General features: G+C 33.5%; 1 protein-coding gene across 1 annotated transcript; it reads left to right on the top strand.

The window, feature by feature from the left end:
* The first annotated feature begins 15915 nt into the window (after positions 1 to 15915).
* LOC118192233 (uncharacterized) lies at positions 15916 to 18890 on the top strand. Its single transcript, XM_035363147.2, has one exon. The coding sequence runs from the start codon at positions 16086 to 16088 to the stop codon at positions 17853 to 17855; it is 1770 nt and encodes a 589-aa protein (XP_035219038.2). The 5' UTR covers positions 15916 to 16085; the 3' UTR covers positions 17856 to 18890.
* The last annotated feature ends 6714 nt before the right edge of the window (positions 18891 to 25604 follow it).

Genomic DNA, 25604 nt, shown 5'->3' with positions numbered 1-25604 from the left:
CTTTGGGAATTGCCCATGACGAAAAGTCTGCAATAGAATATTTCAAAGAAAAGGCATCATTCATTATAGAAAATTATGTTTGAACAACCAACGAGATGAAATTATGCTTTAACGATAACTCGGTAGCGAAATAGCGATGCAGGAATCCATTCAATTATGTTTATCCATTCAATTATAATAATGATCTGAAATAGTTATTTACTCTTATGCTTACATTCAGTTATGTTTAGCCTTTTTATATAAATTATAATAATAAAAAAGCATTATATGAAATTAACAGCGGCCCACCAGCGGCCGAGCGGTAACGTCGCTGAACACTGGTAGTTCGGTCCGAGGTTCGAATCCCGCGAACGGGCTGGCTGCATGGGCGTTTTCGTGGTTTTCCCCATGTGTAACGTGTATACGAGCCAGTTTCCCTTAGAAAGTCCTCCACGAAGGCATCCCTCCTCTTAGGCAGATAGCCCTCGAGGCTTTGCCATAATTACATACACACACACACTATGAAATTAACCTTTCATATAAATTAAAACAACAATCTTTAGATAGTTATCTACTATTATACTTCCTCTCTTGCGTTAGGGTTGCCGCAATTATTTTTGGCAGCACTGGCATCAAAAATAGTTTGGCAATTTTTTACGGTCCTCAAAACGGAATAGTACCGAACAGGAATTGGTAATCGCTAGTTTTTATAAATTCGCTGAAGTTGCTGAACCTTACATGTACCTGCTGAAAATTTATGCATTTCAATCACCTTTCTGTCTTCTTTAATTTTAAATGCTAGCTTTGTGATGCCTGATATTTTTAATTATAAGAATTTTTCATTACAAGAAACAGTATGTTAAAAGATATCTGATTCTTATAGCTAAAAATTCTATTATGATACATTAAGAAAAGTTTTAGCGAAAATTTAAAGAATAATGTTTACTAAAGCAATAATACAATTTATATTACCGGCAAGGTGGCATATTTAATTTATATTCCGCAATACCATACAATTTTATCAACTATACAATCAGTTATGTTTTTGTAATAACAAATAAAGAGGAGTAATAATTCAAATATTATGGAATAATGTTTTACCTGCTAAATGACCTGCTAACGTTGTAATAAAATATTAACTAACGTTAAAATAATTAATAAAAAGAAAATAAATAAAAAACGCTACTTTGGAAGTAATTTAAAATCTGAAACCTTTCAGATATTTTTTAGTCCAAAGGGGCTTCGTCCCTAAAGGACTATTGTTTCCGTTTAGCGATTTTGCGTTGGTTCACTATAAATGTCGGTTTCACTCTTCAAACTGTTGCCACCAAATGTTAGAGTCCTGCATTATATTTGAAGAAATTAAATAATGAAAAATAAATTTAAAATGTTTCAGATTTTAAATTACGTCCAAAGGGGCGTTTTTTTGAACAATTTGTCTGTTACATTTATTTATTAAAAATCGCGTTCTTCGCACTTAAACCATAAAATTCAGTCCAAGAGCAATAGCGCAAAATAGTTTTAAATTGACCATATCCCTTTCGAATTTTCGATACAGAGTCTCGCGCGGTGGAGATAAAAATGTATTTTCTGTACAACATCACCATTGCTCACTTTGAAATCCTTGAGTTTGTTAATCAAAAATTTGTTAAAGTTTTACAAAATATGAAATCAATAATAAAAGAAATTCCAAATTTCAAATTGGGGCTTCCACATGCCCATATTCGCAGTAGGATTACGTCATTCAAAATTGGATAGCTCTAGACCGTTGTTTTATCACAATGCGGGAAACATACATACATTTATGCAGATTCTTCATTATTTAATTTCTTCAAATATAGGGCAATAATATTTGGTGGCTACAGTTTGAAAAGTGAAACGGACATTCAGAGTGATTCGACGCAAAATCGCAAAACGAAAACTATAGTTTCTCAGGGACAAAACCCCTTGAGAATAATAGCTATATAGAGAAGTAAGTCTAGATGATATGATATAGAATGAAATTCTATAGAATGAAATTCTATAGAATGAAATTCTATATCATATCATCTAGACTTACTTCTCTATGATTTGTATATGATCTGTATATGATTTGTATATGATTTCTATATGATTTCTATATGATCTTCTATATGCTGAGATTATCAGGATTTTCAATTTATTATGTTATTATTATTTGGACATCCCCAAAATATCTTCGGAAGTTCACAAAACGGGGAATTTAAAACTTTACAATTAACTATTTCTTTATCTGCAAACGTGTTATGTGATTGGGGAAACTCATGTGAATTTCAAGCCATTTCATTCCTTGCTGTAAAATAAATACTTCCACAAATATGGAACTATACATTATTGTTACTGTAATTACAATTATAATTTATTTTATTTTAGCTTAAATTCCTAATTTTGAGGATTATTATAGAAGCGAGCCTTTGAAATGCAAAAAAATATCTTAATTAAAGAACAAAACTTTAAAAAATAATTGTCTTTGAGAATGATGTTTTTTCTGCTGGTAATATTGAAAATGTTGTGTTTTTCCCTGCTGGTTATATGCTAGTATTTTTTTAATTTAAAATAATTATTTCAAAGTTCTTGAGATGAATGCTTAAAAACAAAGAACTAACTTCGTAATAGAAATTGCAATACTACATGCTTTATAATAATAGTATGTACTCGCACGAAAAAAAAATATCTAAAACTACAGACTATACTTAAATGAAACGCATAAACTCTGTTGGATATTTCATTAGAAACTGTGCTTTATTTTTCACTGTAAAGCAAAACTTTCCAAAAATTTGCTTTGTTTTATTTGCAAAGTTAGTGATAAAGAAAAATAAATAATATCTACTAAAACATACAATTTTTGCATTAGATGAAAAATAATTTAAATGCTTTGCATACTTAAATATACTGAGCATAGTTTTCCTGTGAATTCGGTATTATGTAAAACTGTATTAGAAAGTCTTTTTATTTTCTCCTGAATTAATTAATTTTTTTAATTTTATGCTGTTAAGAAAATAAAGCAAAAAATAAACACTTATACCACAATTTTACTAGATTTAACAATTATTGCTACTGTAATTTGTTAGTATAATTCTAATTAATACTAATAAACTTGTAGGATTACACTTAATGTGGTAATGCCATTTTAGTCTAACAGTCCTAATAGACGTGAAGCGAATTATTGTTATGTCCGAGAACAAAGATAAAGGCTTTCGAAAGTTAAAATAGCCTTTTTATTTAGACATAAAGTGCAACAATTTCCACAACACGTGGCGGTGTAACATAAAATAGAACAGTCCAAATAAAATCAAACGTTGAACGTCAAGGACTACACAGTTAAAATACTACTAGAAGCTGACTCACTAACTCTACCGGGGCATTAGAATTAAAGTGTCGGCAGCGAGAGAACGTTAAGCCGAATAATTACAACTATCAGAGCTAGCAGGAAACCAACAACGTAGAGCGCACACGGTGGCAGAAAACGCTTTGTCTCAAAACCAAAAATCTCAGTTTAAATAATCACTACTCATTTGCAATCTGATGAGGAATACGGAAACGATAACTTATAATAAAGGCCCCGGAAATACAAGGAACTGGTTAATTAACACAAGATTCCCTAAAACTTAATCTGCAAATTAAGCCTAAGGATATGAAAGTGATTTTGAGTACTCAAAAATAGATATTATATTATAAAATATAATAACCGAAAATGTTTTCTATACATTTTCTTAACATTTTCTTCAAAACAAATGAAATATTTTGTCTTAATGTATCATTGATTAACTACAGATCGACCAAACGCCCTAAAAGTTTACTTTCTGAACGCCTAAAATTAGCTGATTTCCTAAGCTTGATGCCGTGTTTTGTCTAATTTTTGTTAAGAGCAGAAAAATGTACAAAAAAAGTAAATTTTTAGTCCAAAGTCCCTGAAGGACTATTCTTTTCGCTTTGCGATTTTTCGTTGAAAACTTTAAAAGGCTGTATCACTTTTCAAATCGTTGCCACCAAATACTATCGCCCTCTATTATATTTGAAGAAATTAAATAATGAAGATTCTGTATAAATGTATGTATGTTTTTCGCATTGTGATAAAACAACGGCACCTAGAGCCATCGAATTTTGAATGACGTAATCCTACTGCGAATATGGACATCTGAAAGCAGAAATTTGAAATTTGTTTTATTATCGATTTCATATTATGTAAAACTCTAACGAAGTTTTGATTAACAAAGTCAACGATTTAAAAGTGAGTAATGGCAACACTCTACGGAGGGGGAAAAAATATCTCCAGCGCGCGAAACTGTGTATCGGAAATTCTGAAGATATGCTTATTTCAAAATGTTTTTGCGACATTGCTGTTGAAGACTTAGGTGCGAGTCACATGTAGTCGGAGGGGGGGGCGGCTGGGCGTAAGCATCATATTGAATTTAGCAGCATAGCAAAAGCGCATAACTTTTCTTACACATAACGGTCATTGCTGTTGAACTGAATTTTATGGTTTAAGTGCAAAGAACATGATATTTGATAAATAAAGGTAACCCACAAAACGTTGAAAAAACGCCGCTTTGGACGTAATTTAAAATCTGAAATTTTTCAAATTTTTAGTATTTTTTTATATTTTTTAAATTTTATATTTTTAAAATCATTTTTAGTGATTTAATTTGCACCCAATATTCCTTTATGATTTAAAAGTCTCTTAAACTTCCTGATTGAAGCATATATTTTAAGTAATATATCTTACAAAATTTATCTGCTGTTCTTTATGTAGCGAATTCTTGTTAATTTGAAATCGAACTATTCAAAATTTTGATTAATTTGTAAAAAAGCTAATGTCTCGAAAATGTCAGTCAAATAATTCTGTCTTTTACAGACTAAGACAATTTATGCTTTGCGGAATTTCATTCTCAATTTAGATTATTAAGTTTTTTTTATTTATTATTTTCTTTTATTAGCCTAAAGGAGCGTTAGCCCAGAAGGAGGTATTAGTCTTGAAACGGCATTTTACGTTGAATCACTTTACATGTCTGAATCAGTTTTCAAAATGTTACTACCGAATATTATCACCCTATATCATATTTAAAGAAATTAAATAATGAAGAATCTGCACGAATGTATGCATGTTTCTCGCATTGTGAAAAAACGTCGGTTCCTAGAGCCATCAAATATTTAATTACATAATCCTCCACTCGAACATGGGCACCTGGAAGGCCGATTTTGAATTTCGAATTTATTATATTATCTATTTCATACTTTATAAAACTTCAACAAATTTTTGATTAACAAATTGATTTCAAAGCGAGCAATAGCAACACTGTACGGAACAAAGCATTTTTATCTTCAGCTTGCGAGACTGTCTATCGGAAATTCTAAAGCTAAGCTGTTTTATTTTGTGATATTGCTGTTCAATTGAATTTTATGTGAATTCAAGTGCGAAGAATATAATATTTATTAAATAAAGGTAACAAACGAAATGTTAAAAGGGCGTGATGTAAAATCTGAAAGCTTCCAGATTTATTTAATTTTTTAAATTTCTTCTCTTTCATTTAAATTTTTTAAAAAATTTCCTTTCTTCTTTTTGGTGCTATTATACATCTGTTTGTTTATTTTGTTAGTGCTATAATTTGCTTTTGTAAGCCCTGTGGAACACGAGGACTTAAATTAAGAATTCAAGAGATCTTTCAAGACTGTGCATTTTTTTGAAAATCACACAAATAAGGCATTTTTAGACAAAATGTGCGAAAACTCTCTAGCTAAAAATAAAATAGAAATATCAACATTAAATTAAGCAAAGAAACAACCTACTGTTTAGTGTATATTTTAAGCAACACAGAATCTTGGTTAAAATATACACTAAACAGAAGGTTGTTGCTTTACCTAATTTTATATTTTACTTTGGCATGTTTCTCTTTTCTTTAAATATCAACATTACCATTACCCCTTTAAAGATGGCAGTTTTCATACACGTTAGAAGAGTAGTACACTAACGTTACATAGACTGACATTTGTAAAGCATTGCAATCTTGAAAATCCCAGATTCAATTTGAAGTTACAAAAAGTATAATATATTTTAAATAAATAAATAAATAAAAATAAAACAAATTCCAGATTCGAAATTCGGGCTTCCAGGTGCCCATGTTAGGGTGGATGTTCATGTTAGGACTATGTTATTCAAAACTGGAGGCATCGTTTCATTTTTCAAAATGCGAGGAACATACATACATACATAGAGATTTCGCATTTAATTTCTTTAAAAATAAAACAGGGCTATGATATTTGGTGACAACAATCTGAAGAGTGATACATCGCATGTAAATGATTCAACGCAAAATGCCATAATAATAAAATCAATCATATAAAATTCTGAAAGCTTTCAGATTTGAAATGACGCCCAAGGGGTAGTATAAAATCTGAATTTTTTAACGTTTTATTAATTAAATTAATTTATTAATTATCATATTTTTCGTACCTAAGCCATAAAATTCAATTAAAGAGCAATATCACAAAAAACGAAGCCTCGCGCATAAAATATCCTTGCTTGAAGACGCGCGCGATATTGATGTTAATGGAGCGCTTTGAAGACGTTGAGTGTGTTAATCACAAATTCGTTTAATGTTTTAGAAAATATGAAATAGGTAATAAAACAAATCCTAAATTCTGAATTTGGTGTTCCAGATGCCCCTATTCGAGTGGAGGACTACGTTATATAGAATTTGATGTCCTAGATAACGCTGTTTATTCACAGTGCGAGAAACATACATACAACATGCAGCAGATTCTTCATCATTTAATTTCTTTAAATATAATACAGGACTGTAATATTTGGCTGCAGCAATTTGAAAAGTGATTCAGGCTTTTATAGTGAACCAACGCGGAACGCCAAAATGAAATTAATAGCCTTTCTGCCTCTTTGGGTTAAAAAAAAGCACTGAAATACTAGGGGATTTTTCCCACAATATCTCGCAGCATGATAATGCGAAAAACGATCCGATACCTATCGGAATGAATGAAATTGCGTTCATGTAGAAAGTATACTTTCTGCGTGAAAATGGACGCAAGTCATTTCGACAATATGACTGCTCAGAGTAGTGACTGATTTCCAACACTCTTATATTTGTAATATCATCATCAAAAGATGCTTCAAGAGTTGTGGAATTCCTACAGTATTACAAACATGTGAATAAATGGTGAGGGAAGAAATGAATACCTTGGCACTTTTTACTTCCTTGTACAAAGTAAAGGAAGCAGAAGCACTGTAATAGCAAAAAATTTCGAGTTTAATATTTGAGCGGATATATACATTTTGACAATTCCCGAATCAATTTACTATTTTTTGCGTGACGTCTGTATGTAAGGACGGAATAAAGGACACTCTTTTCCAGAATGGATTCCAAAATGGATTTAAAGGGGATTCACAAGAGAATGTTTTCGCGATGTTCCAGATGTTTGTACGTACGTATGTAGGTATGTATCTCGCATAACTCAAAATCGATCAGCCGTAGAACGTTGAAATTTTGCATATAAGACTGCTATAACATCTAGTTGTGCAGCTGCCATTTTTATTGCACGTTCTCAGATAGAATAATCAGGATTTCTTTAAAAAAACATATGCTAAAAAAATACTTTCGAAGGTCTCAAGAGTAAGGTGGTCCACAGAACATTCTAATTTATAAAAGGATTTTAATTCTAATTTCCTTTAATCTCAATTTATAATTTATATCACTTGCAAAAGCTTGAGAAGCGGTGCCTTAAAGTATCACTAAGTCCCATAGTCCCTCCCTCAATAATTTCTGAGATATGTCTTTCCACTAGTGCAGGAGATAATCATTTTCTCCGAATATATGTAACGTGTGTAACTAACTACTCTTACACATATTCGAAAATATTTATAACCTTTTACCTTACTTTAAAATTTTTCAATAGTTTTTCGATTCATTTTTAACTAACTGTTTATTTATTTATTGTATTTTAAAATAGACTAATTAGAATACTTGGATAGTTCGAAAAATTTTACTGTTCTGTATAAGTTTGAATGAAAAAAAGTCCATTGTAATGAATTTAATTTAAATATTAGTGTATTTAATCTTAATTCAAAATTAAAATTAACATGGGAAACAATTTACAATGCTTTCAACCATGAACTTATAATAACGGCCATTCAAAATGCAGTACTATGAAGGAAGCACTTAGTAGGCTTGAAATCTGCCCTATGCATAGACCTCGATTTTGCATCTAAATGATTAGCATTGCAACATATATGAAAATGGTGCGCGCAAGTAACGTCATTTAGAAGGCACAATGAAAAGGTAGAATAGTAAGCTATTTTAAGTACCAAATTGCTTGTTTTTCCGCTGTTTTTTGGCGCAGGAAACTTTTGTGGTCCTCATCGGGAAGGGGGGAGAGACAGACATTCGTGCAAGTTACTGAGTTTTGCAAACGAATAATTGTGGCTTATGTAGATAGCGGACTATCTTTTTGAAACATTGGTGCAAAAATGTTGGATGAAATCAAGCCATAGTGATACGGATATAGAATCTATACATGTATGTCTCTCGTCACATCAGTGAACAAAAGGCAGGCTCTTGCACAGCAACCTGTCTCAGTGCGTATCATTCGACGCTGCCTGTAGAGAAAGGATCTTTGCAATGTGTCCACTGCTTCGATTACCGTTGACATCATGTATGTCCACTTAGCAATTATATGATGCAAAGATGCTTTGAACCACGGACATGGACAAACGAATAGCGCGACACGGCTGTTCTATATGAATTTCGTTCTGTCTGAGCATCGTTTCCGAATCACGAAGAAGAAAGATGACAATATCAAGATCTGGTGACACCACGGTGACATTCGCTGTGCCAGCCGTGAATTGACTGTGAGGAATTGAGTCCGTCATACTGAAGTGTCACGCGACTTTACTCCCTCACCCGCCTGTATGTCTTGCCAGCACACTCAATTCTGCTACATCGCTGATAATTTCAAGACTTGCTGCAACCAAGTTTCAACAGTGCAATGTGTCGTCGCGCGGACGCTTTTTCAACAATTTGACACTGCACAGCAGGTCACTCTGCTGCTTTGGCCCGCTCGATCTCCCGATATAATTCCCCCCCCACACACAAAAAAAAGGGGGACCCATATCTGATCGCTTTCTGAATCGAAGTTTTTTTCAAAATCCAAGCCCAGCCAAACTAAGATTGCTTCTCCCCCCCCCCTAATTTTACATTTGACATTGGAATGTTTATTTCCAATTTGATCGCATTTACACATCCATCTTTTATAACACTTCTTCAGTGGGATGAATTTCTCATTTTATTCACGACCTGAAAGTTATATACTTACATTAGACAATAAGGGATAAAAATTTTAATAAAATTTACATTATTTAATAATAGATACAATACATTTGTTATCTTAAAAATGTGAGAGACTTTTAGTAAATTTTCTGTTAAAAATATGCTCATACTATTCCGGAGTTTCCTCTTCGGGTTTCCAGTTACAACTTTTACTTTACGTTAAATATAAAGTAGATGTTATTCATAAGATTTTCGTAATCGCAATACTTAATTTGCTTCTGCAGATTTAAGAGAATTCAGCTGTCTGTAAAGAATGAAAAACAATGATTTCGATCTACTCCAGAATTGAACTTTGAATACTGAAAAGCCACCACAAAACCCTGTTTACATTTTTGAACAAAGTACGTAGTTTGTAAATGCTCGTAACACCAAAAGAAAAATACGGAATGTCAACGAGCTTTTTGACATGCAGGTCTTTATCCTCACTTCCCAAGTTTAATTGATAACACTGTATAAAAGCGGTATTTCTTACAAGAAACGTTTTTTTTTGGAGGGGGTATAAAAAATTTAAATAGCTACAGAAAAGGCTGTAAAAAGCAAAAACTTGCTAGATAAAATTTGATGTGTTATTGCCCATATGCCCGCCACGTTTTAGGTCTGTAACTCTTTCCAGCTGTTTTCCATGAATCAATGAACGATTATATTTACTGCCATAAATGATCGATTGCTGCTGACATGTGATTTCTACACCCATGAACACTTCTTCTCTCCGCCTCTCTTTTTCTTTCTTTTCTTTTTGCTCCTTCCTACCTTACGCAATTTAGACTGTTTTCCCAAACTCCTGTCTACGTTCTTCATAGTCATCGTAGAAAAAATAATCATTAAGTCACAGGTGACGGATTAGTCATGTAATATTACGATGGATTTATTTAATAAATATCTAATTCGTTTTTCTTTAAATAATGTAAGATCCTTAATTTTATTCGGCAAGTACAGCAGTATTTTAAGTAATTTTTCAAGCTCATAAAAGTACCGGGAGAATGACACTATTATTTTGTATTTATTATTAGATTATTATTTTGCGAATGACAAAATTATTTTAATAAAAAAGAATTTGTATTTAAAATAAACTATTTCAGGTATTAGTTTCAATTAGAAAAGAGGAAAAAAATGTTTTTGTTTCGGGGAAAAAAATGAGTAAATAAATAAATAAAAAAAGAGAGAGAGAGATTTTGAAAGAATAGTCTTGTGGTGGCATTACGGTATTTTGAAGCAGGAGTACATGAAAAATGAGCAATGCCCTTGCCGGGATCTAACCTGGACATCTCGAATAAGCATCGACTGTGCTACCGTTATGCCACGAAGTTATGCAGAAAGGAGGGAGAAAATACTTAATATACGAGGAATTGAGGGACCCAATCGCAAAATCCTGGTGGTGAAGAATCATCATCCACCACCTTTTTAGTTCGGAAGCCACTGTAGAAACATTGGGATTTTTCAAAGCAGGATGACGTGAAAAAATGCTATTGCCCTCACTAGGACTCGAACTTGGATCTCTCGAATACGCGCCAAGTGTGCCACCGTTACCCCACAAAGCCATGCAGAAAGGAGGGGGGGGATACTTTATTTACTCGCCCTTTTAAAAGACGACTGGGGGATTAGGGAATCTAATTGCCAAATCCTGGTGGTGAAGAGTCATCATGCACTACATCTTAGTTTGGGGCCACTGTAGAGTCTTAGGTTTTTTTCGATGTCAGGAAAGTGAAAAATGTGCAATGCCCTCGCCGGAATTCGAACCTGAACCTCTCGAATACGCGCCGCGCCGACTGTGCTACCGTTACACCACGAAGGCATGCAAAAAGGTGGGAGAAAGTAAATATTTCAAAATTTTATTTATTTTTGGTGAAAATAATGAACATTATTTCCCAAATTTGAAGAAGGAAAACTTGCAATAGATAAACATATATCATATCTTTTGATAATATCATTTCAGAAGGAATTTCTTGTCATTAATTTGTCATGTCAGATTCCTTGTTATGAAGGCTTAAATTTTATGTTCATTTTAATACGTAAAAAACGTCAGTTTTGTTCCTACACGAATGTACTCTACCAAAACATTTGTTAACCTTTGTAATTTTTAGAAATTAGAAATTAAATACAAGTGTTTAAAAAAAAGGAGCAGACTTTACTCGCTTGAAGGTTATTGTTTCATGCTAATGATCCGTACATTAAACTAATTGAAGAAGGAAGAGAAACTATGTTCCAGTGTTCCGTCATGTTCAGTAAATCATCTGACCATAACTACAGTAGGCACTGCTTAATATGATTACGTTATGGGGTCTTGATTTGGAACTGGTAATTAGTCCAATAATACCAACAGACGTAAAGAGAATTACCGGTATGTCTGGAATAATTACAGTCGCAGAAAGGTTTTAATAACCTCTCTTATTAAACAATGTTTTACTCAAGCATTTGTTATAATCTAAAATGATTAATAATTAGTTAACGATCACAAATTTGGGATGCAATATTCAAATTCGAAACCTGCGAAATTTAATGAAAATTCGAGATTTTAAAACTCGAATTTTTACGCTTTTTTTTCCAAAATTTAAATTATTTGAATCTTTACCTAAAAAATCTGATATAGACACCCTATAACTTCCTTGTACGGCCTATTCAATAATACACATGTTTCTGCACTTCATTTTTACTTATTTCCTCGAATTTAATTACAGACAAATTTCTCATTCAATTAATTTAGTTTTCAGTCCGCGGCAGGCAAAAATATATAAAAACTCAAAACATCTTCATTAAAAGTTGCAAAATACAGAACAACCTAAAAACCAAATACAGTTAAAAACATTTAATAAAATTTTTGCAATTAAAATTAGAGTTTCTGCTCGAAAACAAGCAATTTGGCCATTGGGCAGGAAGATAAAATTTTCGGTACACAAAACTGAAAGTTAACTTTTGATCCCACTTGAAAAAAAGGACTCTGAATTTGGTTCACCGAATGATTGAATTCGCTCTTCTACTGTTTCAAATGTAAACAAGTGGCGGCTTTATTACGCTTAGAGCCATTTATACTTTTAAATTGTTAATAATTCTACAATTATTGCATGTAGATTAACTAATGGCATAAAAACCTTAATCGGAACATAAAAACAACGTAGTTCAATCACTTCTAAAGCAAAAAAAAGCTCAATTTGCCAACATAAAAGAATAAAAAAAATTAAGCTCGCCTAGCTGGGTAGCACAGTGGATCTATATATATGTTCGGCACGGCCGGATTTGCAACGAAAAGGGATAGCGCATAACTACACGTTGTAGCAGTCCCATGCGCAAAATTTAAACATTCTGCGGCTACTCGTTTTTGAGTTATGCAAGATACACACATACGTATGTGCATACTTACAGACGTTACGAAAAATTCGCTTTTGAATCTATTTTAAAATCCGTTTTGAAAAAAAAAAAAAAAAAGACTCCTTTATTCTGTCCTTATATATACAGATGTCATGCAAAAACAAATGAATTCGAGAGAGGTCAAATTGGATATTTTCGTTGAAATATGATACCCATTATTTTTCGCGATTACAATACGTCCTTTACTTAGTGCAAGAGCACTAAGTAAGTATCCACATATTATTTAAGTTTTCGAGGGACATATGCAAATTTTTCCGGTACACATTACAAAACATTTTATTTTCTAAACTCCCTTTCTAAAAAAATGAATTGTTTTTATATCAGGAAAGCACCAATATAAAAATACGGATTTCATTTCCCCGTTTTCAGAAATACAAAAATTCAAAATTCTTTTGAATAATGTGATTTATTTTCTTTATGGCCTTTTAAGGATGGACGTGATTAAAATGTTCTCAAACTCAAATTGCAGGTTGAATGCTTGATTTGAAAGCAATTTACGGCCCAGAACAATTTTCAATAAAATTTTAAAACATATTTAACAAAAAAGAATTAATTAAATTTTAAATTTCACTTACTGAATATTTATCAAAACATAGAAAAAACTTACTTATGTAATAATAATAATAACACAAAGGGAAAAAAGTCAAATTTATACTTTTTTCCTAGCTTAAGGCTAAAAGTTGGAACTTGAAAGAATTTTCTGTTGTTTCGCAACTGAAACGTATTGACAGATACATACTAAATTTTAACTACATTAACTTTAAGTAATTGCATTATGTTGAATTAGCCACTAAATATCTTACTTTCGATCTTAAAATAAAATTGCCAGTTGCCGACTGGTAAAACAAATTTTCTGACTTACATAGTTAGTATTCTTAACTCTCGCACTTTACCCATATGACCTGGCGTACAAGCATACAGTGACAAGGACAAAACCTTAATCTACTCATTCTATGGTTTTTCTTTTAACAGCATCGGTCACGTAAGCTCAATCCATATCTTCACGTCTTTTAAGAATATAAGCACCGTACTTGCAACAAATACATAATGAAAATATAGTCATAGACCGCATACAATTGTCGGACCGCATACAATCGGAGACCGCATGAGGCCCGCCGACCGCGAGTTTGAGACCACTCATTTAAGTTAAGTCGTTTTGATAACGTTAAGTACCGCTTTCCGTCTTGCATATAACGGAATCAGATTTTTTAGATGACTTTAGTGGGATGACGAATGATTTGCTAATTTTAAACTTTTTTGTGTATGTTGGGAGGAAGGCATTAAAATTAAAATTTTGTATTTTGTAACTGAATAATCACACTTCGTTGAAAGTATAGGAATCTGAAAGTCTATCTTATTTGTTTCATTTCTTAAACTGAAATCAGGGACCTAGAACTCACTCTTGGAGAGAACTACATTTATGGAATATTTTCGAAACACCAAATGCACTGACTAAATTAAAACTCCACGTAATTTAATTACGTTATATTTTTTCTCAATGAATCACACAGTGAGGCGTTTTCGTGACTTTTCACATATATTCGTGCGCAATAATAATAAAATTTGCACATCATGTAGAATTTCTGAAAAATTAATGAACAGATTTTAATGAAATTTGGTATAAATATACTTTTATAACAGAGAAAGATATCTACCATTCAAAAGTGCATGATTTGTGTGCGCATGATTATCAGTAAAGCTCATAGCACAGGAATGTTCAAAAACCATTTTCTTATATCGAACTGAAAATGGATTTTCTATGAGATATGGTGCCCTCTCACAGCCAGAGTTGTCGCGCAGCGTGCCGGCATACTGGACAGGAGGCAGTTGAGGCGTCTTTGCAACAGTTGATCCCACTCCTGCAGTAAGGCAGTTTTCAACTCCGAGATGGTTCTCGGAAGGCGATGGAAAGATGAAATTGCCCTCCCAAAAGCGTTCGTTAGTATGCTATGTAGGGTTAATGTCAGGCGATCTGGCTAGCTAGTCCATGCGGCGAATGTCTTCATTTTCCAGGTAATCTTTGACCAGCGAAGCCCCAAGAAGACAAGCATTGTCAGGACGAGCATTGTCCATTAACAGGAGCCCAGGACCAACTGAGCTCATGGAAAGTCGAACATAGGGCCCTCTATATATCATAGCAGTCATCCTTTTTCAAACCATAAACCTTTCACAAAACTTTGTCAAACACATGCAGGAATGTGCGGCAGTCTGCCATAATGTCTGCCCTAAGCATTACAACTCCACCACTGTAATTTTCCTTTTCCTTTGCGAGGATGGGATTGTATCGTGTTCCAGGTGTGAAGCTGAACAATCACGTGTCTTCGCGCTGAAAGTGCCAAATAATGATACTCATTCATCGTTGTAGATCTTGATCGACCTTGTCCAGGTCTTCTTGATATGGATCCAGTGTCATGAAACTGTTTCCACACATTGCACTGGGTGCTATAGTGAGCTCTATAGGCACCCACGTTTGTGATTAGTCTACCTCTAAACTACCGACGGTTCTCTATATCATTTATTTATTCATACATTCGTGGCTATGTATTTTACCGGATACTTTATAAAATTTACGGAACTTTTGCGAGAAACATGGCAAATGTCTTGAAGAAGTAAGAGCGCACAAATCGCTGAAAATACTTCATGCAGTTATACCCCTAACATAATCGCAAACTCCTACGTATAGGCTTACGTATTCGACTCTGAATACTTGCATAATTCTTTGGCGGGATAAGCAGAACCTCTTCAATACTTTTAGCACTAACGTAAACGCTTTTTAAGCACTACTCATTAGCTGCAGGACACCGTCAAATATTTAATAATACATTTGTTATAAGTATTGAAGTACAAGTATTGAAAAAAGACAAGTGTACTTTAATGAATCTAAAATGTACAATAAGATTTCAAATGTTAAAAATACGCATAGTTATAAAATATTCTCAACCTAAAGGCGACTGAATAGATGTTGGCTACTATTTTGTACAAATTTGACATCTGAACGTTGTATTATCTGGTTGTCTTTATAAAATTCAGCTTTTAACGATCTTTCAATTATTAAAAAATACTTAATTATTTTAAGCACTTTTTAGTGACAAGGGGTGAACATATTTGTAGCTAAAATCTGATTTACAGTTGTGCCTCGAGGGATATTTGGAGTATCTTAATCAAAAAAGAAACATTAAAATCCAGGAAGGAGAGCATCAATAGCATCAGACGTTGGGCCGGTGCCAAGTTGATAAGCTGCCAAGGCTACTGACGTTAAGGATTGCCTATGTGTTGCGTAACGTAGCCAACTGTGATGATGTGCTATCCGAAGTTCGGTTAAACATTAATCTCATTCTGCGAAACTTTCTGCATTCATGTATTGGTTTCTCGTCTGAAAGGGAAACGAAAATGTCGATATATGAATTCACGTGGACTATTGAAAATTTCAGCATGTGTCATCATTCAACTGGACTCAGTCTTCGAAGCCCGACTTTTATATTGAGTGCTTTACCTGGAATGGTGTGGTCTCTGAATATATATCCACGGGGTGAAAAAAGTAAAGAATGCATAGATGTACTTATCATGAGATGTGATGATCTTCCTCGAAAATGTGAAATAGTATACTCAGTTTGCACCATGGATAAAGATGGGAACACTATACAAAAACAAGAAAACGAGCAACGTACATTTGCAGCCGGAGAAGGATGGGGATGTAGTAGTTTTTTCGAAAGAAAACGGCATCTTAATGACAAAGATAATCTTGTCATAAACTGTAATTTATGTCTTCTTCAAGTGTGTGACGAAAGTGACCAAAAGCGCTTACATCATGATTTCATACGCTTTTACGACAGTGGGTTATTCACTGATATCACTTTGCGTACCAGTGATACAAGTTTCAAAGTGCATAAATGTCTTTTGAGCATACGATGGCCCGCATTGTTTGAAAAGCTAGAAAAAAAGAAAGCCAATGAGGAATCTTTTGATGTCAGCACATCTGTATTGGAGACAATGATAAATTACATTTATTCTGGGAATCTAGACTGCCAAAATTCTCAGTTAAGAGCAGAAGTATTTGCAGCTGCAATAAAATATGACCTCACAAATCTCGGATGTAATTTGTGTTTACCTGTTACGAATTTCAAAGCTCGGACACGCATCAATGCAGAAGAAATGTTCTTTGATTGGAAAATTCCCGTCTTAACCACAATACCCAATAATGCATCCATACACAGTGATGTTTTTTCAGTAGATTTACTGAAGTTTCATGGCTGGAAAATAATTTTCCGCTTGCGATCACTTTCGTATGGGAAAAAGCCTTTTGATATTTTCCTTTGTAAAGTGTATGGTGGTAACGTGAAGCCTATTTTTGTAAAAAGTAGAATATTTCGCAATTTATATTTTGACATTCAGAGTGAACATCTGTTTCAAGCAGATGAAGAATGGAAATGTGCTGATGCTAGTGATGAAGATTTGAATGACTGTCTAGTTCTTCACTGTCACTTCACTTTTACAGATCTGGGTGAGATTTCAGAGATCACAAGAAGGAGTTGCGTTACAACATCGTCCAGCTCTGATTGTAATCAATCTTTCAAAACTAATCTTAAGTTTTTCGATTATGTCAGTGATAATCTTCGCCAACTTTATAAAACGAGAAAGCTGTCAGATGTTAAAATTGTGGCTGGTTCCGAAACATTTCTTGTTCACAAAATTGTTCTGTCTGCAAGATCACCGGTATTCTCCAAAATGTTCGAAAACGAAATGGTTGAAGCCAAAAGCAACACAATTAATATTCAAGACACGGAACCTTCAATTCTAAACACGATGCTTTGTTATATGTATACCGCTGATTTGGATCAACCGCTGAAGGAATGTGCTCTTTCTTTGTATGAAGCGGCGGATAAGTACGATATTCCTACTTTAAAGGAAAAGTGTGCTTCGTTTTTAAAATCAAATATTTCGGTAAAAAATGTGTGTGAAGTGCTTTTATTGGCAGACATGCATGAAGATAAGAAATTATTCGAGAAAGTGAGTGATTTTATAGCTGCTCACGCCGAGGAGGTTTTCACTACCAACGAATGGCCAAGTTTTGTGGATGCAAGACCAAAAACAGCAGCAAAAATTTTGCAGGAGATTGTTGTTGTGTTACGTAACGATTCTGAGAAGAAATCAAAGAAATAGTTTTGTAAATTTAAACAAATAATTTTATATTTGTACACTGATATTTTTCCTTATATTTTGATTCAGCTCTAGTGTGTATTGCATCGAATCCACTACAGTAAATGCTGAATTTTTATTATCATTATTATTGTCATAAAAACGAATGTTTGTTTAATATGTTTGCTTTTTCAGCAGCCTTTTTATTTAATTACTGAAATACAAATCAGAATCTAATTATATCGTATATTACGTAAATTTGCGTATTTTGTTTAAATCATGTAGTAAAAAGAAAAATGTATTCGTAGTTTTTTGCTAAATACTGATAGTTCTCGGCAGTGAACTGAGAAAATATTTGCTCTATTAAATTTCAAATATCCAAAATATTAAGTATTGCTGACTTTTAAGACATTGATTATGCATACTGTATTGCAATTTAAAAGTTAAAAAGTTTTTAAAAATTGAAATTTAGGAAATTGTTTGCTAGACTTCTTATATTTCTTAATTTTCTGTATTTTGGTCCATTTATATACAGTTTTGAAAGTGTTAAAAAGTACTTGAATTGATAATGCGTATTATTTTTAAGTGCTAATAATAAAAATGTGTAATATTTCAGTTTAATTGGGTATAATGTATAAGCTAAACTGTGATAAAATGCAGTCGCCAATGTGCATATTTGGAGTTAACGGTGTACAATACATTCTGACATTGGAACAATATGTAGTATCGAATTTGATTTTGACACCTTATCAATTATGTTTTATTAATTCGCTTTATTTTATTTTATTAATTAGGAGATAATTTATTAGAATCCTACGTTTGTTTATTTTGTCTATTAGTTTATTAGAATATTACGTTTGTTTATTTTGTCTATTAGTTTATTAGAATCCTACATTTGTTACGTACACTTTGCAAAATATCAAAAGTACTTATATATCTGTGAAACAGTACTGCTTATTATGTCTAAATGCTTATAAAAATTGTATAATATTAATGCTGAACTGCATATTATTTGTAAGCTAATTTTCATTCGTAATAAAATGTTGTTGCCAGTGGGCATATTTGGAGTTACAGTACATATATAGTTCATCAAACAAAACAAATATTATGTGGTCTTGAATCTAGAACGAATATTATGTAGTATCATTGAATTAGATTTAATTAATTTGCGTAACTCATCTCACTGATTTTTTTCCCTTCAAAACATTTTGCTTCTCCTTGAATAGAAGGATTTTGTGATTCATCTTGACAAAACAACAATACAATCATTTGTTTCATACTCTTTTTAAATGAAACGCATATTAGTTATGCAGAAATGTATGGTAAAATCCTAGTATACCATACGGCTTTGGCGAGGATTTGAAAATTGTCGCCAACACTAAAATGACTCGTTTACAGCTCATTATAAACACCGCGTTTACTGCTCATCATAATGTCGCCAAAAGTTGCCATATCCTGTGTGTACGGTATACTAGGATTAAACGAATATACTTTTGAGCGTATAAGTACAGCCAAATATGTAGAGCGAATGCATAATTGTTCTCATGTAATAAAAATTTCTCGTGATTTTAAGCTCGGATAAGTAACTAATTAAGAGTTTGGAATATTTATTACATTTTAGAATATTTATTACATTTTGCAATATTTACATGATTTACTTTTTTAATACATTTCATTCATTTAAAAAGAAAGTCATAAAAGATGTGTATATGCCCGAAAGTCATTTGACATTTTTCTTACCTTAGGAAATATAAAACAAATTAAAAGGGAAAGAATACATATAATAAATAAATAGGAGAAGAGAATGGAAGAAGAGTAGTGTATTTGAATAACTCAAAGTGATATTTCGATTTCCTTTTACTGTGCAGTATAGGAATATAATCATTAACGCCATATGGCCGATAGACCCGAGAGCTCTTGTATTGAACTGATAATACTGGCTGCAGTTAAATATATTATTATAGTAATATTATTAGCATTTTACCGTAAGTTCGTTTATCAAAAAGTGTTTTTAACGCGTTGTGATTATATATTCTAATCAGGCACTTTTAATATCTATTCTGACATTCATGACAAAATATAATAACTGCTTTTATAATTAATATATGTAATGATGGTAGAATACATATTCTGGCCTATACTCTATGCACTTAACTAATGGAACTTTCTTTTATTTGTACTACATGGAGTTTTCATGACGAAGTAAAAACTTGGTAGTATCAATTTCATTCCAGTTGCATCACTCATTTGGTAGTGCTGTTCTGTTTTGTGTGTTTTGTTTTAAATGTGTAGAGTCATTAGGTTATTTTTGAAGCTGGAGATTTGGGGGGGGGAATGAGCAATGCCATCACTAGGACACGAACATGGTGCTTTAGAATACGGGCAGAGTGTGCTACTATCGCAGCACGACAGCATGCTGAAAGGAGGGAGGTAAAATTTACAATTCGGTGCCCCTTGTTTCTTGGCGATTCTTTTTTGACGACAAGATCGGCGACAGAAAGGCACAATTTCAAGATGGCCGCTACACAAAACAAAAATAAGAAGTTAAACAATTGCACAAACTCTGTGTCCATGTACACATCGATCTGTTTTCAGTTTAAAAAAAAGTCTTAGAATTGCACAAACTAGCCATTGCGCACTGCCTCAAATTTTCCCATGTACACATCAATCTATTTTCATTTAAATAAAATCGGGAAGCTAAAACAAAGTTAAAACTATCATGGTAACCAGAAGTGAGGTTTCATCGAAAAAATTAAAAAGAAATTGCCGCTAATCGAAGGGGCACCCAATTCTACACTAGAGCCTAACATTTTAATGGAAGAGATAGGAATCCAAAATATTCATTTCCGATAGCTTTTACATGACTTTGAAGTTTTTGTGACGAATTTATTTTGCTCTCAGCATGAGTAAAAATGTAATGCAATGGCTAAGGAGCAAGTTATATGTCAAATATACCGGTTCTAACTATAAATGAAGAGTTAAAGAATGGCAAGTTAAGCATAGAGACAATTTGGGAACTCTATTAGTTTTGCACACGAATAAATATGTAGCGCGAATACTAGTTAGTATCCATTAGATAGTCCTCCTCGAAATCAAAGGGGAATCTTTTTTACTTACTTACATTTCAGAAATGTGGAAATTCGGTGGGCGCCGTCGCAGTGATGAAATATCTCTTCACATTACACGTTTTAGCACTCGCTGCAGTTAAATTGCATAATAAGCGTGTATAGGTTTTTTATAATAAATTTTAAAAAAATATTCTTCTCACTCAGAATTAAAATGATGTATTTTATGCTTCGTAATTTTTTTTTAGTCCAAAAGAGCTTTGTCCCTGAAGGACTATTGTTTTCGTTTTGCGATTTTGCGTCGATTCACTGCAAACGGCGAATGAATTTTCAAACTGTTGCCAAAAAATATTATTGCCCTGTGTTATATTTAAAGAAATAATGAAAAATATGCATAAATGTATGTATATTTCTCGCATTGTGATAAAACAACGGTACATAGAGCCATCGAATTTTGAATGACGTAATCTTCCTACGAATATGGCCATGTGGAAGACCAAATTTGAAACTTGGAATTGGTTTTATTATCGATTTCCTATTTTGTAAAACCTTAATGAATTTTTGATTAACAAACTCAAGGATTTCAAAGCGAGCAATGGCAACGTTGTACAGAAAAATTATTTTTATCTCCAGCGCGTGAGTCTCTGTATCGGAAATTTTAAAGATATGCTCATTAAAAAACGCCTCTTTGGACATAATTTAAAAGCTGAAACATTTCAGATTTTCTTAAATTTTGATTTGATTATAAAAGTTTTCCATATACTGTATTTATTTATTTATTTGTGGCAGTACACTGCATACAACTCGAGATTCACATTCATGAACAGACAAGTATATGTAAGAACAATGGTTGCGGGCGTAAAAGGTCGCAAGCTGTGGTTAGAGAGTATACGAGAAATAATGGGAATAGAAAATGGGAGCAGTTGTTTTTAGCGGTTTATATATTTAAGTTTATATGCGGAAATTGTAGTTTTTAGCAATCAAAATTTGATTTATTTACTCCTGTAGTTTATCTAGATATCAAAAAGACTTGATTTTTGTCAAGCTTTTAAATGTGCAGTTCTTTCACAGCTGTAAAAATGGCAAAGATAAAATAATAAGTTTTATTAAAATTTTTCATTATAATTACGAGCGTGTGTACTCCAAATATCTAAAATTTAGATTTGAGAAATTAAATTTGAACGAAGAACACTTAAAAATTGCTTTGCGGCCGTCGCTTTACCCATCCCTGTTTTAGACCAATAACCGTAATGTGCAGAACCACAATGAAATAAATCAAAATCCATGGGTAACATAAATACGAAATAGTTTAAAATCTCCAGGAAGAAATCCCATCCTTTAACAAATTGTCCTTGCATGTTTTCCTTTAACTAATCAGCCAATCTAAATGGTCTTTTTGGATCAATGTACAGTACAGGGCGTGAATAATAAATTTTAATTACGCCAGGAGCGAATTTCTGATTTGGTTTATGTGATTGCGGAAAAGCCTCAAGGGCCATCTACCTAAGGGAAGGGATGCCTTCGTGGAGGACTCTCTGAAGAAAACTGTCTCGTATACACGTTACACATGCGGAAATCGACGAAAACGCCCATGCAGCCAGCCCGTTCGCCGGATTCGAATCTCATATCGAACTACCAGTGTTCAGACACTTTACCACTCGGCTACTAGTGGGCCACGAATTCCTGGCAAATCAATCATCTACATTAAAGGAAAAAAAAAACACGAGCGTTTTCTTCACCCTCGATTTTCTGAAACGCATTTTCTTTGGATTTGGCGAGTTTTGGCCAACCCACTCTCGTAGGCGAAGCATCACGATTCATCATCTGTGATGAGGGCTCACCAGCGGCCGAGCGGTAAAGTCGCTGAACACTGGTAGTTCGGTCCGAGGTTCGAATCCCGCGAACGGGCTGGCTGCATGGGCGTTTTCGTGGTTTTCCCCATGTGTAACGTGTATACGAGCCAGTTTCCCTTAGAAAGTCCTCCACGAAGGCATCCCTCCTCTTAGGCAGATAGCCCTCGAGGCTTTGCCATACTCACAAACACTCATCTGTGATGATATTTTTTAATGTCTGGATCGCGATTTTGCATGTCAAGAAGATCCTGACAAACCGCCACATGATTATCCTTTTGTTCTGTTATTAACGAGTGTGAAATAAAACTCTCCGCGATTGCCTCTTTCGTAAATCTTCAGCAATTATTTATTGTATGGAGAGTTTCTTTATCAATGTTCTGCAAGTATTGTAATTGTTAATCGACTATCTTAATTTAACGCAGCACGGACAACTTCAATGTTCGGGCCAGTTCGGCTTGTGCATTGACGTCCCGTTATTTCATCATCTTTTATGTCATCTCTACCATCTCGAAATCTACGAAACTACAAAAGCAGGTTAGAACGTGGCAAACACTCTTCACGGTAAGCGTTTTGCATCATTTGATAAGATTAGCTAGCAGTTTTTGCCACTTTAAAAAACATTTTCGCACATCTCTGTTAAAAATACGATTCCATAATAATATTCAAACGCCAAACACAAATAACCATCAACATAAATAACACCCAAACACCAAACAATAATTTTCTCCTTCATCCTGATGCGATTAGCAGACTAGAATCAAAATGTTTTTTACTACTTACAATATTTGCCAGCGTATAAGATGTCTTAAAATAGGGCTGAAAAACAGGGTCCGCCTGATACTTCGGTACTCAATTTTTGATTAGATTCACTTCAGTTTGTGAATGGGTCAAAGCTTCATGGGATGCTGTGAAAACAGAGACAGTGGTTAAATCATTTAAGAAGTGTGGCATTAGTGATGCACTGGATGGTACAGAGGACAATTTGCTGTATGAGGACTCAGATGCTGAGGTTTCAAGTGACTCTTTATTTAGCTCTGGAGATGAGTGTCTGGGTTTTGACGAAGAAGATTGAAAGGTGTCCTTTCCCAGATAGATTGGGTATTTGAAGAAAGTATTACTTTGTATTTGTATTACTTTATGTTTAAAATACTGTAAATTCATTATAATGATCAGTAATAAAGTTTTATCCTTCAAAAATGTGTATGAAAAAGGGGGTGCATCTTATACGTCGGCGTCTTACAGGCCTTCTTATACGCCGGCAAATACGGTAGTTCCTTTTCCTGCGAATAGATAGCGCTATTCAGACAGTCATAAAACTTTTCAGCCAGACCTTGTTATATATGCCCTCATGAAAAGGTTTTAAATGATTATTACCAATTCCCTGACTTCAAAATTTTGTTGCACTTGTTTGATTCTATGCTGTTACTCACATAGTATTTCATAACACATAAATCTCTGCAAGCAGATTTGCCATTGCAGCTAATTCTTTATGGAAAGATGATATTGAAAGAAATTAAATTAAGTTAAATGCGGCAACAAATAAACTAAGCATGGACAGAGCGATCAAAAAAGAACACCAGAACTCCAAAAATTTAAAATTCGGCCTTCAGAAGTCAAAATTTTCAAATTTCAAAATGGGTTTTAATTACAAATAGTTGCAACGGATTATTGTTACAAGTAATATATTGAGTTGTTAGGAAAGTAATTTGTTTTTTTTTCCCCAGCGGAAGGTTTAATTGTATTTTTTCACAGCCAATTCATAACATCTCACCCAAGTCCCATAATCATGATATATTTTGACAGCTGATATAGCTCGTTTTTTTTTCCGGAAACGATCGATTGATTCTACGCAGCAGATTCTGGTTGGCGCCCTTTCAAATATGGAAAGTGGAAAGAAAGTAGCATTTTCGGCATATTTTACTTTTTTATTACGAAAAGGTTAAAATGCTGTTCAAGCAAGAAACAAATTATCCGATGTTATGGAGAAGATGTATTGACAGAACGCCAGTGCCAAAACTAGTTTGCAAAATTTCGATCCGCCAATTTTGATCTTGATGCATCACGTTCTGGAAGGCCAGTTGAAGCTAATGAAGACACAATAAAGGCATTAATTGATGCAAACCGGGCAAATAACAACTCGTGAAATAGCTGAGAGATTAAATTTATCGAATTCGACCGTTCATGGTCATTTGAAATGTCTAGGTTTAATCTCAGAACTCGACATATGGGTACCTCATGTTCTTAAGTCTTTCATCTATGCTATAGAGCAGCGGACCACTGGTGCTCCGTGATAACCTTTTGCTCGTCCGCAGAAAAATTGGATTTATAAATCCAGAAAATTGGAAAATTGGAAATATTTATATTTTTATGAAAATTCAGTTTAAAAAATGACGAGTAACAAAACCTATTATGGGATATGGATTATACGTTTTTCAAATTTTAGCTACTACTTTTAGCAAAATTCCTTCTGAATTTAGCGACTTTTTAGCTACTTTTGGAGGTGTATTTAAGCGACATTTGAAAGTGAGAGTTGGCATCCATGGATATGCTGCTGTTATCAATAATAGCACGAACTGGAATTCTCTTTCCTTTTGAATTACAAACATATGCTATTGTAGTCGTTAATAACACAGTTTTTCTCCGTGTCAATAGGCAACTTGATGGAATTTTATGGATAGAACTTGATGGAATTATAAACTAGAATGCGTATGGTTCATTCGCATTTTTGTTTAGAATTGCATCACTGGAAGTTTCCGATTATTTTATCTAAATGTTGATCGATGGCGCCATTGCTGAGTAAGTGATGATTATTATGTTTACAATAACTAAAAATTGGCGGCATAACACTATCAGTT

Source organism: Stegodyphus dumicola, chromosome 8 (genome assembly GCF_044657685.1).
Source record: "Stegodyphus dumicola isolate Sdum_Otavi_A_Nest chromosome 8, ASM4465768v1".
Classification (NCBI taxonomy): Eukaryota; Metazoa; Arthropoda; class Arachnida; order Araneae; family Eresidae; genus Stegodyphus; species Stegodyphus dumicola.
This window is presented reverse-complemented; position numbering and strand designations above follow the sequence as displayed.

What these genes read in the sequence shown, in the direction of transcription:
- LOC118192233 (XM_035363147.2), top strand. Translation starts at nt 16,086, where the DNA reads ATGTCGATATATGAATTCACGTGGACTATTGAAAATTTCAGCATGTGT.